The 14976-nt window shown below is 46.5% G+C and overlaps 1 protein-coding gene across 2 annotated transcripts; it reads left to right on the forward strand.

Moving 5' to 3' along the window:
- Positions 1-551: 551 nt before the first annotated feature.
- LOC141989413 (transmembrane protein 126A-like) lies at positions 552-13223 on the forward strand. 2 transcript variants are annotated; one of them, XM_074956086.1, is made up of 5 exons: positions 552-694; positions 2223-2344; positions 10805-10998; positions 11634-11748; positions 12691-13206. In XM_074956086.1, the coding sequence occupies exons 2-5, from the start codon at positions 2232-2234 to the stop codon at positions 12893-12895; spliced, it is 627 nt and encodes a 208-aa protein (XP_074812187.1). In that variant the 5' UTR covers positions 552-694; positions 2223-2231; the 3' UTR covers positions 12896-13206. The 2 variants fall into 2 exon arrangements, with proteins under 2 accessions (XP_074812187.1, XP_074812178.1); XM_074956077.1 differs by lacking the exon at positions 552-694 and having other exon boundaries at positions 2214-2344; positions 12691-13223.
- Positions 13224-14976: the final 1753 nt, after the last annotated feature.

Below are 14976 nucleotides of genomic sequence, written 5' to 3' on the forward strand. Positions count from 1 at the left end.
TCCCGGGGACGGTCCGTGCAGGGCGGGCCCGTTGGGTTCTGGGCTGCGGCGCAGCGAGGTGAGGGGGGAGCCGGGCAGGCTGGAGAGAGGTGGGGGGAGAGTGCGGGGCCGGGGAAGGGCTGGAGGACGAGGAAGCCGTGGGGAGGGGGGCAGGGAGCTGGCAGGTGGCTAAGCGAGGCTGGGAGTCGCTGGAGGCTGGGCGGGAGGGGCCCGCAGGCAGCACCTAGGAGGATGCTGAGGCCTGGGGCAGGCCTGGAGCGGCCGCTGCCTCCGCCCGGGTCAGCCGCTTACCCCCAGGGCTGAGGGGCCCCCATTGAGGGCACGGCCAGGGGGAGTCTCCGCGTCTCCAGCTGCCGGGTCCCCGCTCAGCCCCGTCTCCATGGACGAGCCGCTGATGCCGTCGCTATCCTCCTCCCCTAGCAACAAGAACCGGGCCCAGCACCGATCCCGCCCCCCTCCAACTCCGTGGCCAATCAGGAGTAGCTATGCTGGACCTTCGAGCCCGCCCAATCATCGACGCCTTCCGAGGGGGAGTCGGGATGGGCGTGTCTAGGTCATATGACTGGACAAGATGGCGGCCCCCAGCGGAGGACTGCGTGTGACGGGGCGGGGCCATGTTGGGGGGCCTGTACGGGTGGCACTGCCATACCTGAAGAAGGAACAGTGGCAGCTGGGGTAGGACACCCAGCACAAGGTAAGACAGGGCAGCGGGGCACGACTCTGCTTCACAGCGCCTGAGGAGGCCACGCTGAGACAGACCAAGGTCGCATCCGCCCAGCTCCAAGGGGGAAGCTACACAGCTCGGGGGCGACCTGTCCGCAAGGCCCCGCTGGGTCTGTGCGCTTGTAGGAGAGATCAGTAGGGGTGGGACCCTGGCAAGGCAGCAGGAGCCGCTGGTGGTTGGCTGCTGCATGAAGACACGAACAGAAAGAGACCTTAAAACAGGGTGGAAGGAAAGTAGAGGCAGAGCCATTGGACGCTCACTTGGGAGATTATTGCTGACGTCTTGAAGGTTATAGTACATAAAAATAGATACAGTACAAGCAAAAGCAACTCTCCTTATGTGAATAGTATTAAACTGGTATCGGGGGTAGCCGTATCCACAAAAACAACAAGGAGTGCAGTAGCACCTTAAAGACTACTGGATTACTTTTAATTAAAGAATAAAACAGGTTTACTTAACTACAAAGAGAAATTTTAAGTGAGTACAAGTCATGAGGCATTGAAGTTAGAAATAGTTACAAGAAAAATAAAGATGAAAACTCTTTCTATACTTAACAAACTGGACTTGATTCAAGGTGAGGTCCCTTACCACATGTTTTCAGTATATTACTTGCCAAATTCTCAGGCCAGGATCTGCTCCCAAAGTCCATAGGCTGTTTCTTTTGTTGTCTTAGGTAGAAAGTAGAGATGGATGGGGAGAGAGATTGCCTCACCCACCTTGCATCTGTTATGTTATATTCTTTCCTGGGTGCAAGTCTGTTCCTAAGGCTGGTCAAAAAAGGCATTTTAAAGCAGCCCTTAGTCTTAGGTGCTGTTCCTGTAGTCACTTACACAAAGGCTTAACTTCATTACTGTGAGTAGTCCCATTGATTTCTATGGCACCACTCGTGCTAGTAATGTTCAGTGTTCTTGTTTGCAGGATCAGGGTCTTACCCATCAATACTTAAAGTAAATGCTTTAAAAATAAATACATCTATGTCTAGCTTCAGGAACCAGGGAGGAAAAATTGAGCCATATATGGCCTGAAACTTTAGGAAACTCTCCCCACTGCTCATCCTTTCCTTAATTTAAAAATAACACAAGTACATCAACACTGATCAGAATGCCTCATCAAGTATGATCACTTGGTTTAAACAAAATCCTTGCACTATCTGAGCCCATCTGACTACTTATTGGTTGTAGAGCAGAGGAGGAGAATAGGGGAGATCATGATCTACTACTCACCTGTTAACTGAGGATTTATGTTCTCTCAGAATCTTATGGCAGGCAGACTTTCCTGCTGAACAGGGCAGCTTAACAGGGCTTGTGTACCCAAAAATTTCCCAGACATTTTTAGCTGGATCATGTCCTTTCGGTCTTTTGAGGGCTTTTATATTCTTGAGAGGTTAAAGCATTAGCTCGTATCATTTGCCTGCTTGTCATGCAAAAGTTATCTGGTTATGTTGTGGCAATGTCATTTAACCAAAACTTGCCTTGTTCCTTCTCACTTTATGATCCAGAGCCTTAAAATGGCAGGGAGAGAGCTTGAACTAAATTCACCACAGGAAAATGCAAGGCTTCGACATACAAAAAAAACTGAAGCTCTGCTAAAAATGTTCGTTCGGCTTCCAGAAGCAGACCAGTAAGTGATGCTCCTGTCTTCATTTGTTTTACCAACTAAGTAGCTTTTGTGACTTCCTTTTTTGTTCTTGTGTTTGTAAATTGATGGATGATTTTCAAAGATACTGAATCACGTTTGAAATGTAAATGATGATTTCAGGGAAATTGCTCTGTCGGGTGTAAGCTCGGTGCATCATACTCCCGCCCCAGAACAGCAGGGGAACCAGGAGGAATGCTGTGGAAAAGCCATGATAAAACCCATATATTGGAACCTATTGCCAAGCACCTAGTTGCTCAACACCAATCAGTTATAAAACAAAGCTTCTAATCTTAACGTGGTCAGCAAATGAGCCTTTGCCCTGTAACAAGATAATCCTCGTTCCCTTGTCAGTTCGTACTGTTAGACTGAACTAAAAGTCTGAGGAAAAATTTGTTAGACTAGTGTCTTCCATTCTACATGTTACACTTGTTATGGTGGACCATGGAAGAGAGCAGCTGCCAAAGGCCTGGACCTTATTCTGAGATTGCCCTGCAATGTGGTGGCAGGACCAGCGCCTGGGTTTCTGGAGAGAAATCTAACAAGAGGCTATGGTCAGGGAAAAGGAGCCCTCTGTGAAGTCACATTTAATGCACAAAGTTGTAGTTCAGCCAGTCCTGTCATCCTCTTTTCCTCCACTCTGCTCAAATCCTTGACCTCCAGAACAAAAACCTCTATAAATAGCATAGCACTTCTGCCTCTACAGCCCCCTTTGCTGACTTCTCAGCAGCAAAAATCCCTTTTTTCCCCTTATAAACTTTTTAAGTGTTCAAGCTTGACTAGGTTCAGCTGGACTCATTGCCTTGGACTCTGAAAACCCCTGCTGGGATTTCACCTCAAAACCCCTACAGCGCTGCCTGGATCAGCAGGGTCTCACAAGGACACCAATGGAATAGTGAGGCAGGACTGCAGAACACCCAGTAGGCAGTGTTTCTCAAATGCGGCCACCACGGGCTTTTCGTGCAGCCATGACAGCCCCCTGAGTGGTGATTGGGGGTGGGGGAAGCATGGTCCCCTCACTCCCTGTTGCTCCTGGATGCGCTCCCCTGCACCGCCTCTGGAAACAGGTGGGGCACAACACTGCAGGAGCAAGGTGAGTTCTTGACCCACCTTGGGGAAGGGGGTTTGGGCGGCAGACTCCAGCGGCGGGACTTGAGGAGCCTGGCCATGTGGCCCTGGGCTCCAACCACAGGGCAGCGGGTACTGACACCTCCCCCTTGGCCCTGGTTCCAGCTGTGTGGCAACTGGCGCTGGTCCCTCATGCGTGTCCCAGGCTCCAGCCGCACCGTGGCGGGTGCTGGCCCTAGGCGCCGACCCCTAGCTGCACAGCAGCGGGCTCCAACCACAGGGCTTCGGGTAACAACCCCCGGCTCCAGCTGTGGGGTTTCAGTCTCTGGCCCCCCAATTCTGGCCGTGCAGTGGCGAGCACTGGCTCCAGCCGCCAAAGTCCCGCAGCAGGCTCCCACTGCGGGGCTTTGGGTGCCGACCCTTGCAGGTGTTGACCCCCCTCCCCATCTCCAGCCGCCCAGCCCCTTGTGCTGATCCCCTGCCCCCGCCGCATGACAGCAGGCTCCCACCCACAGCTCTGGTCCTGGGCTCCGGCCATGCAGTGGCAGGAGTTGGCCCTGGGTGCCAATCCTTGGCCACACAGCAGCTAGCGCAGGCTCCAGCTCCAGACTCTGGCAATGCGGCAGCAGGGAGTGGTCCCAGGCGCTGACCCACACCTCTAGCCGTGCAACAGCAGGCTCCAATCCCTGACTCCGGCCATGCGGTTCCTGTCCCTGGCTCTTGGCTCTGGCCGTGGGCTCTGAGCCCCAGCCCTGGCTGCATGGCAGCAGACACCCACCCCTGGCTTTGGCCGTGAGGCTTATCACCCACTCCCATCACCCCAGGCCCCTGCTGCCTCCCACAGCCCCGCATCCATCCCACCATTGCCTCCCCCGTCAACCATCTGGTCCACGGCTGGGTCCTGTGGCTTGCTGAGAAAAGTGATATTAACAAACATACAAGTATCACTTTTCACAATCTCCCAGATAGCTACTAAATCTGCTGTGAAAAGTGATACTTGTATGTTTGTTAATATCACTTTTCACAGCCTCCCAGGTAGCTACTAAGTGTGCTGTGAAAAGTGACATTAACGAATATACAAATATCACTTTTCACATCGTTAGTTTTATTACTGAGTCTGCAAAATAACTGTACATATATAAACTACAATGATTTGGATGTGTATTTGTGCATATTTAATTGTTTTTCCTGAAGTTAATTAAGTATTTTAGGAAAAAGTGTTAGTGCAGCCACGAGCGAGAGTTGGTGGCTGTACTCTGAGGCCAATGTTGTGAGAACCCCTGCCCTAGGGGACAGGGAATGACCCTGTACATCCCATCACATGCTGCCTGTGCAGAGCTTAACCCACATAAACTGCTACAAAGATTGTGACTTCTGGAACGGTAGCAGTTAAACAGTGGTGGTGTAGCCATGTTGGTCCCAGGATATGAGAAAAACTAATATGTGGCGAACTAGAACAATGCTTTTGCCAACTCAAGGAATTGTTTCACAAACAAGATGACACCACCTGCAACTACCACATCCCTACCAACAGTCATAAGAAAATAGAATCATCTGACTGGAACCCCCCAGTGGATGAAACCATACACTGGATCATTACACAGATTACACGGGGAAGACTGAAATCCTTAAATATCACATCCGCCACTAAGAGGATAGCTATACCAATCCGGAAATCCTATCCCCACATAGTGCTCAAACCAGCAGACACAGGAGGTACCAGCATAGTTCTTAGTCATGATGACTAAGTCAAAGAAGCCAATCAACAGCTCTCTGACCCCACCTACAATAAAGAACTCCGAGAAGACCCCACACCACAGTTCACACTGGAATTGAAGGATATCATCAAATCCTTTCCCAAACAACTCAAAGAGAAACTCTACAAACTCAATCCCCACAAACCCACCCCAGGGACTTTCTACATGCTTCCTAAGATACACAAACAAGGGAACCCAGGCAGACCCATCATATCTGGCCATGGCACTTTTACTGAAGGAATATCAGTACTCATAGAAACCATCCTCAAGCCACTCACCACCCAAAGGGCCGGTTTCCTCCATGACACAACCGTCTTCCTCCAGAAACTGTACAACATTAACAGCCTCCTTCAGAACACCATCACTGCCCACCGTGGATGTCTCCTCCTTATATACCAACATTCCTTACCATGAGAGCATCACTGCCTGTCTCAAATACCTACAAAATAATAAAGAGTGCTTAGAAATCCACCTCAAACACATCACCAAACTCATCCATTTCATTCTTACCCATAGTAACTTTACATTTAACAACAAACATTTGTTCCAAACCATAGGAACAGCTGTGGATAATGCAATATGCTAACCTCTTCATGGGTCACCTCTAGGAAGAATTTCTGGAAAAATGCACCCTGAATCCAATGATATACCTGAGATACATCAATGATGTTTTCATCCTCTGGACAGACAACCTAAACTCTCAGTAAAAGGATTAGGGCCTGTCTTATAGTGCCTCCTTCTACCGGACCAGGCTTTGCTTTTGCTGAGTCAGCTCACTCCTTGGGTTAATTCCGTCTGAGTGCTCTCTCAAGGAATCCAAGGAAGCAGTTCGCAGCATGGTTAGTTCTTTTATTTAAGCCGCCTTAACATACAAAATCTAAACCTTGCACATTCTTCCGTCAAGGTCTGTGCAGGCTGACTTGTCCATTTCCCAAGTCTGGCTATGTCTAAAAAAGCACTTTTGTTGGTCAGGAGTATGGGAAAAAACCCATCCCCCAGACCGACATAAGTTTCACCAACAAAAGCACTGGTGTGGACAGCACTGTGTCAGCAGGAGATGCTCCCCTGCTGACATAGCTACCACAACTTGTTGGGGGTGGTTTTAAATATGCCAATGGGAGAGCTCTCTCCTGTCAGCATTGAGCGGCTACATGGGAGACCTTACAGCAGTACAGCTGTAGCCTCAGTCCCTCACACCAGTAACCAAAATTTCCTGGCTCTTACCTCAGAGTCTCAGCAATAAAGTACTCCACACAATCTCCCAGCTGTCTGTCTGGTTTCTAGAGTAGTTCTTCCTTGCAACAGCTCCACTAGCAGTCAGCGCTGTCAACTTTCTGGAGGATATTTCTATCTTCTCTTCTCCCCCACCCCATTTCCTGCTGGCTTCTTTTATAAGGATTAGCTAATTAAATTGCAACTCTTTGGGCTAGTCTATGCTGGCAATGTTAAAGCACTGCCATGGCAGCGCTTTAACATGGCTTACGTAGTCGCAGCACAGCGCTTGGAGAGCTCTAAAAAAATCACCTCCATGAGGGGCGTAGCTACCAGCACTGGTGTACTGTCTACAGTGGCGCTTTACAGCACTTGAACTTGCTGAGCTGAGGCATGTGTGTTTTCACACCCCTGAGCGAGAACGTTGCAGCGCTGTAAAGTGCCAGTGTAGACTAGCTCTTTCTCAGGTGCATAGGGTGGGGCTAATCAGCCAGCCAGCTGTAGGCCTTGGACCCCAAAGGAATTATCCTTATACCTTCACACTCCCTCAGATTTCCACCACAACTTCAACAACCAGCACCCATCCATCAGACTCTCTCTAGAACACTCCGGCACCAGCATCAACTTTTTGGACACCACAGCCAGCTTCAATAATGTACCATACAGGCAACTATATACAAGAAGCCCACAGATTACCACACCTACCTCCACAACTCAGTAACAGTCCCAGACACACCAGGCAATCTATTATCTACTGCCAGGCTCTCAGATACTAGAGAATATACTCTGAAGAGACAGTCCAGGATACACAGTTAAAACTGCCTTACCCAATTAAGGACACTCCACCAGAGAAGTAGATCGTATCATGGAACAGGCCACCCCAATATCCCTATAGATTGTGCTTCAATACAGGAGGGGGGAAAAAATTAACAGCACACCCCTCGCTGTCACCTACCACCCTGCACTAGAACCCATACATGGTAAAAGCAAATAATTACAACCCATAGTAAACGGGGACCACATCCTCAACTAAATCTTTCACAACCCCCTGCCCCTTTTCTGGCCTTCAAATACCCCAACCTTGCCAAGCTTCCCACAGACCAGGACACACCAACTCAAAGCGGCACCAGTCCCTGCCAGAACAACAAATGCAAAACTTGCAGACAATCTCCATTGCTATAAAGATCAATACCCCCCACAACACACCTTTCAGGATTTATGGGTCCTGCGTATGCTCATCACAACATATGGTGTACCACATTCAGGGCATCAAATACCCCCAACAACAAATTGTGTATGAAACCAATCAATCACTAGGCTCTCCAATGAACTCACATAAAAATGATCGGACAAAAACACCCTACCTTCCGTGAGTGAACACTTTTCACAAAGTAATCGCCTGTATCGCTCACCGGCCTCGTCCTTAAAGGAAACCTGCAGAACACCTTCAAAACATGAGCCTTGGAGTTCAGACTTCTCATTCTGCTGGATGCTTAACCAGGACACTGATTTTGCATCCGATGAAGTGAGGGGGAGGGATAGCTCAGTGGTTTGAGCATTGGCCTGCTAAACCCAGGGTTGTGAGTTCAATCCTTCAGGGGGCCATTTAGGGATCTGGGGCAAAAATTGGGGATTGGTCCTGCTGTGAGCAGGGGGTTGGACTAGATGACCTCCTGAGGTCCCTTCCAACCCTGATATTCTATGATTCTATATTCTAAGTGAGCTGTAGCTCATGAAAGCTTATGCTCAAATAGATTTGTTAGTCTCTAAGGTGCCACAAGTCCTCCTTTTCTTTTTACTGATTTTAAGGCCCATTACAACAACTTGTTACACAGCTTGTTCCTACTAGCCCTCCATTGTCCTACCACCGAAGAGCTGTTAATTGCCCACTTCATTGTAGGAAACCATTTAAAATGTGTGAATCCCTTATGTTTAACAATCTGTCCCACCTTGTATCGAGCCTGTACCCTCTAGTTTAATCTTCTCCATACCTGAGGAAGAGTTCGGTGATGCTCGAAAGCTTTTGCACCAACAGAAATTGGTCCAATAAAAGCTCACCCACTTTGTGTGTCTCCTTTGTAAGTTTTGGTAGTCATTTTTCTTAAGATGCAACGTGTGTAACAAACCTAAGTTGGAAAAGGGGAGGAAGAACTGAAGGTGACATTGTGGAAGTGATGCAGTTGCACAAGCTGTCTTACGCACAACCTGATGATTCAGATAAAAGTCATTTTTGCAATTAATTAGCGGTATATAATCCTTACTACATCCAGTTTGTTTACATAACACTTGTCTATTACGTATTAACCTCTGACCTTTTTTTTTCTTTTTCAACCCACCTCTGCCTATTTTTGTTTGTTAAACTTCCGCAACTTGGGGTACTGTAGAGTCAAAGCAAATAGGCTGGACATCTGAAACAAAGGGCAAACAGAGGGATAATTGGGATAGAATAGGAAGGGGAGATGCGGTCTAATGAGTTCCTTTATCCTGTAACCACTCTAATGCATGCATTAAATTTAGTCACGCTGAACTGAATACGCCTAGTTAGGATTGAAGCCAAGATGCGTTCTTACCTCACCTTGGATGTTTTGTTTGTATGTACCTTTGTCTTTTTATACTTAGACTGTAAACTCGTCGAGGCAAGGATGTGTCATCTTACAGTATCTGTTCATATAACCCCTAGCACATTTCAGGCACTACTAGAATATAAATAAGTAATTTTGTCACTGCTCTGCGGACCATTTTAAAGAATACTTGATTGAGTTCAATAGAGAGTTCTGCTTAAAGTTGGATGGCATATGTCTTGGTTAAAACAAGTGGGATGCAGCTTTTAATAGTTAATATGGACTTGGGAAAAAAATGAATTGGGATCTAAAATCCTGTATTGCCTAAGTCAGAGGTGGGCAAAGTACAGCTTGTGGGCCAGTTCCAGCCCATCTAACATTTCTGTCCAGCCTGCCAGGCTCTTTGGCAGCCCCCACGTGACCTCCAGGCAGCTGAAAATCCTGCAGCACAGTGGAGTGCTCACAACTTGCCTGCCATGACCCCATGCCGCTCCTGGAAGCGGCCAGCTGTTGCTGGCATGTCTCTGCACACCCCTGGCGGGGGGGGGGGGGGCTCCGCATGCTGCCCCCACCCCCAGCACTGTCCTCACAACTCCCATTGGCCGGAAACTGGCCAATGGGAGCTGCGGTGGTGCATGCAGGCATGGGCAGTGCACAGAGACCTGCTAGCCCCTTCCTCCCAAGGGGTGCGCAGAGATGTGCCAGCAGCAGCCTGGCCACCTGCGCCCTGCTGCATCGGGAGGGGCCTATGGTAAGCACCTCCTGGTCAGAGCCTGTGCCTAGCACCCCCTCTCGCACTCCAGCCCCCTACTCCAGGTCAGAACCGCCTCCTGAACCCAAACTCCCTCCCAGACCTCGCCCCACCCTCCATTAATGTAGTAGATCAAGGATCGGCAACCTTTGGCATGCAGCCCGTCAGGGAAAGCCGCTGGCAGGCCAGGATGGTTTGTTTACCTGCAGCGTCCGCAGGTTCGGCCAATCGCAGCTTCCACTGGCCGCGGTTCACCATTCCAGGCCTATGGGGGCTGCGGGAAGCGGTGTCCAGTACATCCCTCGGCCCATGCTGCTTCCCGCAGCCCCCATTGGCGTGGAACGGCAAACTGCGGCCAGTGGGAGCTGCGATCAGCCCAACCTGTGAACGCTACAGGTAAACAAACTATCCCGGCCCGCCTGCAGTTTCCCTGATGGGCCGCGTGCCAAAGGTTGCTGATCCCTGTAATAGAAATATGCGGCCCCTGATGATGTACTAAAATTCGTGGAGTGGCCTCCCTGTAAAAATTATTACCCACTCCGGCCTAAGTGGTTTGCTTTTGCTGTGTAACACCAAGGCTAAACTTCAATGAACGTCATTTTTTCCAGACAGCTTTTTGTATAGGGGCTTCTCACATAACCTAATGTTTTTATTAGAATGTTACCATAGGGAAGCATAAGATCATTTCCAACACCCACAGCATTTACTGTACCAAATCAGACTGTTGTTCCTCAAAAACAGTATTTTTACCTCTGAGTTGCCTATACCATCTGTCTGGATATGCCTGTGGTCCCCTATAATTGTAGAATCTCAGTTTTAGAAGATAACCCCTCCATGTCATTCACTGCCCAGTTGTGCATACTTCAAGGTGTACCTACTTGTTCTTCCCTGATCCTTACCACTATCACAGTAACTTCAGGCATACGGCAGAGAATACTGTACCTAGTTGCTTCTGAAAGCAGGATGACTCCATTTTAGATCATCTTCAGAGTAGTAATTTAATACAGCATGTTCCCAAAGACATAAGACTGAACAAAAAGATATCCTGTACACCACACAGTTGCTTAACATTTTAACCTAATTTTCCCCCCCACAGGAAACTCTTTACACATGGATCATACTTCCTAGGAATAAATGGAGGCTTTTGCGGTTTAATAGCAAACAGTTTTTTCAGACGCATCCTAAATGTGACAGAGGCTCGGATTGCCTCTAGTTTGCCAATGGCTGTTCTTCCATTCCTCACAACAGCAGCAATTTACCATGGTGCTGTAACCGTACCTTTAATGTCAGGTAAATTTTTAATTCCTTATGAAGGGCACTGTTTTCAAAGGTCCCATGTCATAAAAACTGTCAGTGTGTTTTATATACAATACCAGAAAAGCTTATGCTTATTGCAAAACAGTGAAGCAATGTAGTGTTGAAAACCTCACCTTGTACATGAACTGCCAGGTGCACAGAACAATGTCAAAAGACACCACTTTTACATTTATGCATATACAAAAACATTCTTCAACTTGAATGGGGTGTAGGTGAGGGGATATGGATGGAACCGATTTTTCTATGACATGCCCCACTAATTTTTTAACGCTTCACCATCAATGGATCTGTGTTTGCAACTCCCCTTTGAATCAGTAATGTTTATGTAAAACTGTTTGTTGCATCCTGGCACTTAAGTTTAGGTGCAATTACAGCCATACAAATTGGGTTATATTTGATTGGAAACTCTATAGAGCTGAACGGTGGAGGGGTGTCATAATACACTAGGTAGACTCTTCTACTTAATCTCTCTAGTTGCAGTTCATCATGGCCATTTCCGCTGACAATATATTTCACTTCAGAGAGCCTGCCTCTTTAAGCTCAGGTTAAAATGTAAAAACAATGTAGATACTGTATCTTAACTGTGAAATGACTTGTTTGTCACCTAGGTGATCTGATGTGTGCAACCTGTGCCTTAGTGAGAGGAGGATTAATTGGGTCTGTTATAGGTGGTCTATATCCCATTTTCTTGGCCATTCCTATAAATGCAGGACTTGCAGCCAGGTATGTGAAATTTTGTTATACTTTGGTTTCTTAGGACAAATTAATTATACACAGTTCTTCTCAAAGCGCAATTGGCTATTTCAATCTTTTTGGATATTACATAGCAAAAAAGTTTTACAATGGGTGGAATAAGTAAGATTGCGGAGCAGCATTCATAAATCTTATCCTGCCTAGCCCCTGCTGCGTGATGAGTTCGGCAGGCTGAGTGGGACATCTGTTCTATAGGAAAACCAGAGTTGCCTAAAATATGGCTAACCTAATGTTTGAAGGTCTTTGAACAGAAGGTGGATAACTAAGCATAGTACTAATCAATTGGAACGGAACAAGATTAAGGAACAGATCCAGGAACTGAGGACAGAGAGCCGGGCACATGAGCTCCCATCTCAGTGTTGATTCCCTTTTGTGATCCTAGGCAAATTACCTCTCTGCCTCCACTTGACAAAATGAGGGTATACTTCCACCCCAGGGGCATTCTAAGGACTGGTCTGTAAAGCAATTTGAAATTGAGCCTTATAATCATGGCAAGTATTAATACTGTACTTCTAATCTGGAATACTAGATCACTGGTTCCTAGTACCCAAAAAAGCTAGCAAGGGTATGTTTACACAGGAACAAAAAACCCATGGCTGGCCGACTCAGGTTCACAAGGCCGTTTCATTGCTGTGTAGACTTCCAGCTTGGAATGGAGCCTGAGCTCTGGGACCTAGAGCCTGGGCTGCAGCCCAAGCCCAACACAGCAATGAAACAGCCCTGCATCCTCAGCTCTGTAAGGATCATCCTCATCCTCTGTGCCGAGTTGGCTGGCACGGGCCAGCCAAAGCTGTCCAATTGCTTTGTAGACATACCCAACACTTAAAATTTGTGTAATTTTAAAGAGGGAGATAGTCTTGTTACTTTACCACCGATTTTCCCTTAAGTTTTCCTGTCTTGTGTTCTGTATAGGTACAGCTCAGCTCCCTTGCCTGGGAAAGAGAATATGTTACGCTTCTGGATTAAAGTCTCTCAACCAGTCTTTAAGAAGATGAGTTTTGCTATCCTTCTGCAGGCTGCATTTGGAATTTACCTCAGCTCAAGACAGTATGGAATATTTATGAAAATGCTCCAGCTGCCTGAAGCAAGCAGCAATCCTGAAGAACTCGAAGATTAAAACTAAAAAATACACAACTCTCTCCAATACTTTTGTGGGTTACTACAATAAACCGTGAAACTAAATAAGGCAAGAAAGTTACTGCTTTGTGGGTTTTTTTAAATAAGTAAATCAAGACTTTTCAATGTGTTTCACTACTAAATTGTAAACTGAAACAGAATTTTGTTTTGTGTACTACTTTTAGAGGGGAATACCCACTTCCCAAACACATTTTTGGAAGCACAATTCAGTGTTCATTATGTATGACCCCTACAAACTTCTAGAGCAAAGGTTATGCAGTTTTTTTAAGTTATCAGGGAGCACTCAAAACTCCCCAAATGTACTAAGAAATACATATGCTGATTTTGTGCATCAGTCAAATGGGATTAGAGGTGCTGCATTAATACACCCATGTCTCCCCTCCCCCCCCACCCCTTCATATCAACCACATAGAGTCTAGAGGCAATGTACAGGTATGTAGGACTATCATCAAATAGAGTTAATTCAACACTGAATTAAGGATCTTGCTAGCAGTCTTTTTTTTTTTTTTTTTTGGTGCTCTGGTAAACCAGTCTTGAGTGAAGTTGAACTTGGAGCAATTTAATACTTCTGATGCCTCACACCTTACTTGAGCACCTGTTCATCAACAGAATTACACAAAAGATACATCTAACCTGGGTTTTTATTCATAATGTTACAAACCAAAAAGCAATATGGATAAGTAATTACCATAGTATAAGTACTGTATTTATTTTACCTGCTCATGAGTTGAGGCAATCTGTTCCAAAACAAGAATGCAGAATCTAGATCAGTCCTTGTTCATTTCCCATGTAATAGGATCTTAGTTTAAAGTATGCCAACCAACCTCCTCCTCCCCCCATCATTTCCTTAGGATATTATTGCACAGCAAAACATCTTGCCCTCAGGAAAGTTTTCTTAATTTAGCCTATTATTTAAACCACCAAGTGTGTTGGGCATTTTTATGTAAGACAGGGAAGTGAATTAGTCAAACATGCTCAGTTCTGTTCCATGAAAAGACATCCACGAATCATTACAGTTGCCCTCCATGCTGGAGTAGTTATACAGCTGCAGTGCAACGACATCAGAGAGGGCAAAGAACTCAGAGACCCCCATACAAGGCAGCAATTGCATCCTTAGCCAATGTGGCCATGGCTGCAAGGACAGCCACCAGGCAGGGGACAGACCGAGTTGTTTTTTGGGAGGGGGAGGGGAGAGCTTGTAAAATCTGAATTTGTTTCCAACAACCCCTTAAGTCTTTTCAAGAGCTTATCCTACAAAATTAAACTTAATAATGGATGTGTGCATAGAACTAGCTTTATTTTCTCATCAACTGGAACAAATGCTCCAGAGTTTGGCTGCAGACAATGCAAAACACCCTTTTCAGCATTCTAAAAATAACCAGAACCTGCTCCCCCTCTTCTGGAAGTCCTGGGGAAATCTGAGCAGCTATAGGAGGAAAAAGTTTTACCTTAGATTTTTTTCAGGGGTTAGGTTTCTTAACTCTTTTTAAATTTTCCTCCAGACTGAGGGTGTGGAGTGAGGGGTCAGAACCAGCTCTGGACAAGATGGTTCTAGACCCAATCCACCTCTAATTCCCTGAATTAGAGCTAGCTTCCAGAAGAAGTTCTTCTCATAGAGCCTGTCTATGGAATTTTTGCATTTGCTTTAATAGCCAGCAGTTAAAGTAATACTAGTCCCTAGAGTAGATGCAGCCATACTGGTATAAAAGGTACTTACGTTAATGAAGCTTATTTACATAAGTTTATAGAAATAAGCACCTTTATATCAGTTTCTAAATTGATAAAGTGATAGATTTAATATTACCCCAACTTTCTGCTTTTCTACATTCTAGCCAAGGGGGAGCAGTAAAAAGGAAGGAACTAATGTCTAGCTGCAATTCCAAACCACTGCTCTAGTCTATAAGTAACTCCCACTTATATCCCAAAAGGACTGAGGCTTATCCCTCTGAAATTCAAGGTTAGACTCTTAGAAGCGGAATTTGTCTTACTGCGGTGAGAGCACTGCAGCCCAGATTCACATCTTCACATTTTTTAAAAAGTAAGGTTTACTCCTATGTGCAT

The sequence above is a fragment of the Natator depressus genome, chromosome 1, assembly GCF_965152275.1.
Source record: "Natator depressus isolate rNatDep1 chromosome 1, rNatDep2.hap1, whole genome shotgun sequence".
Classification (NCBI taxonomy): domain Eukaryota; kingdom Metazoa; phylum Chordata; order Testudines; family Cheloniidae; genus Natator; species Natator depressus.

Bases quoted from the DNA above. Each gene is read 5' to 3' on its own strand.
- LOC141989413 (XM_074956077.1), top strand. From the start codon at position 2,214: ATGATCCAGAGCCTTAAAATGGCAGGGAGAGAGCTTGAACTAAATTCA. The intron at 2,345-10,804 runs GTAAGTGATGCT...TCCCCCCCACAG, and splicing joins CGGCTTCCAGAAGCAGACCA to GAAACTCTTTACACATGGAT. The intron at 11,749-12,690 runs GTATGTGAAATT...TGTTCTGTATAG, and splicing joins AATGCAGGACTTGCAGCCAG to GTACAGCTCAGCTCCCTTGC.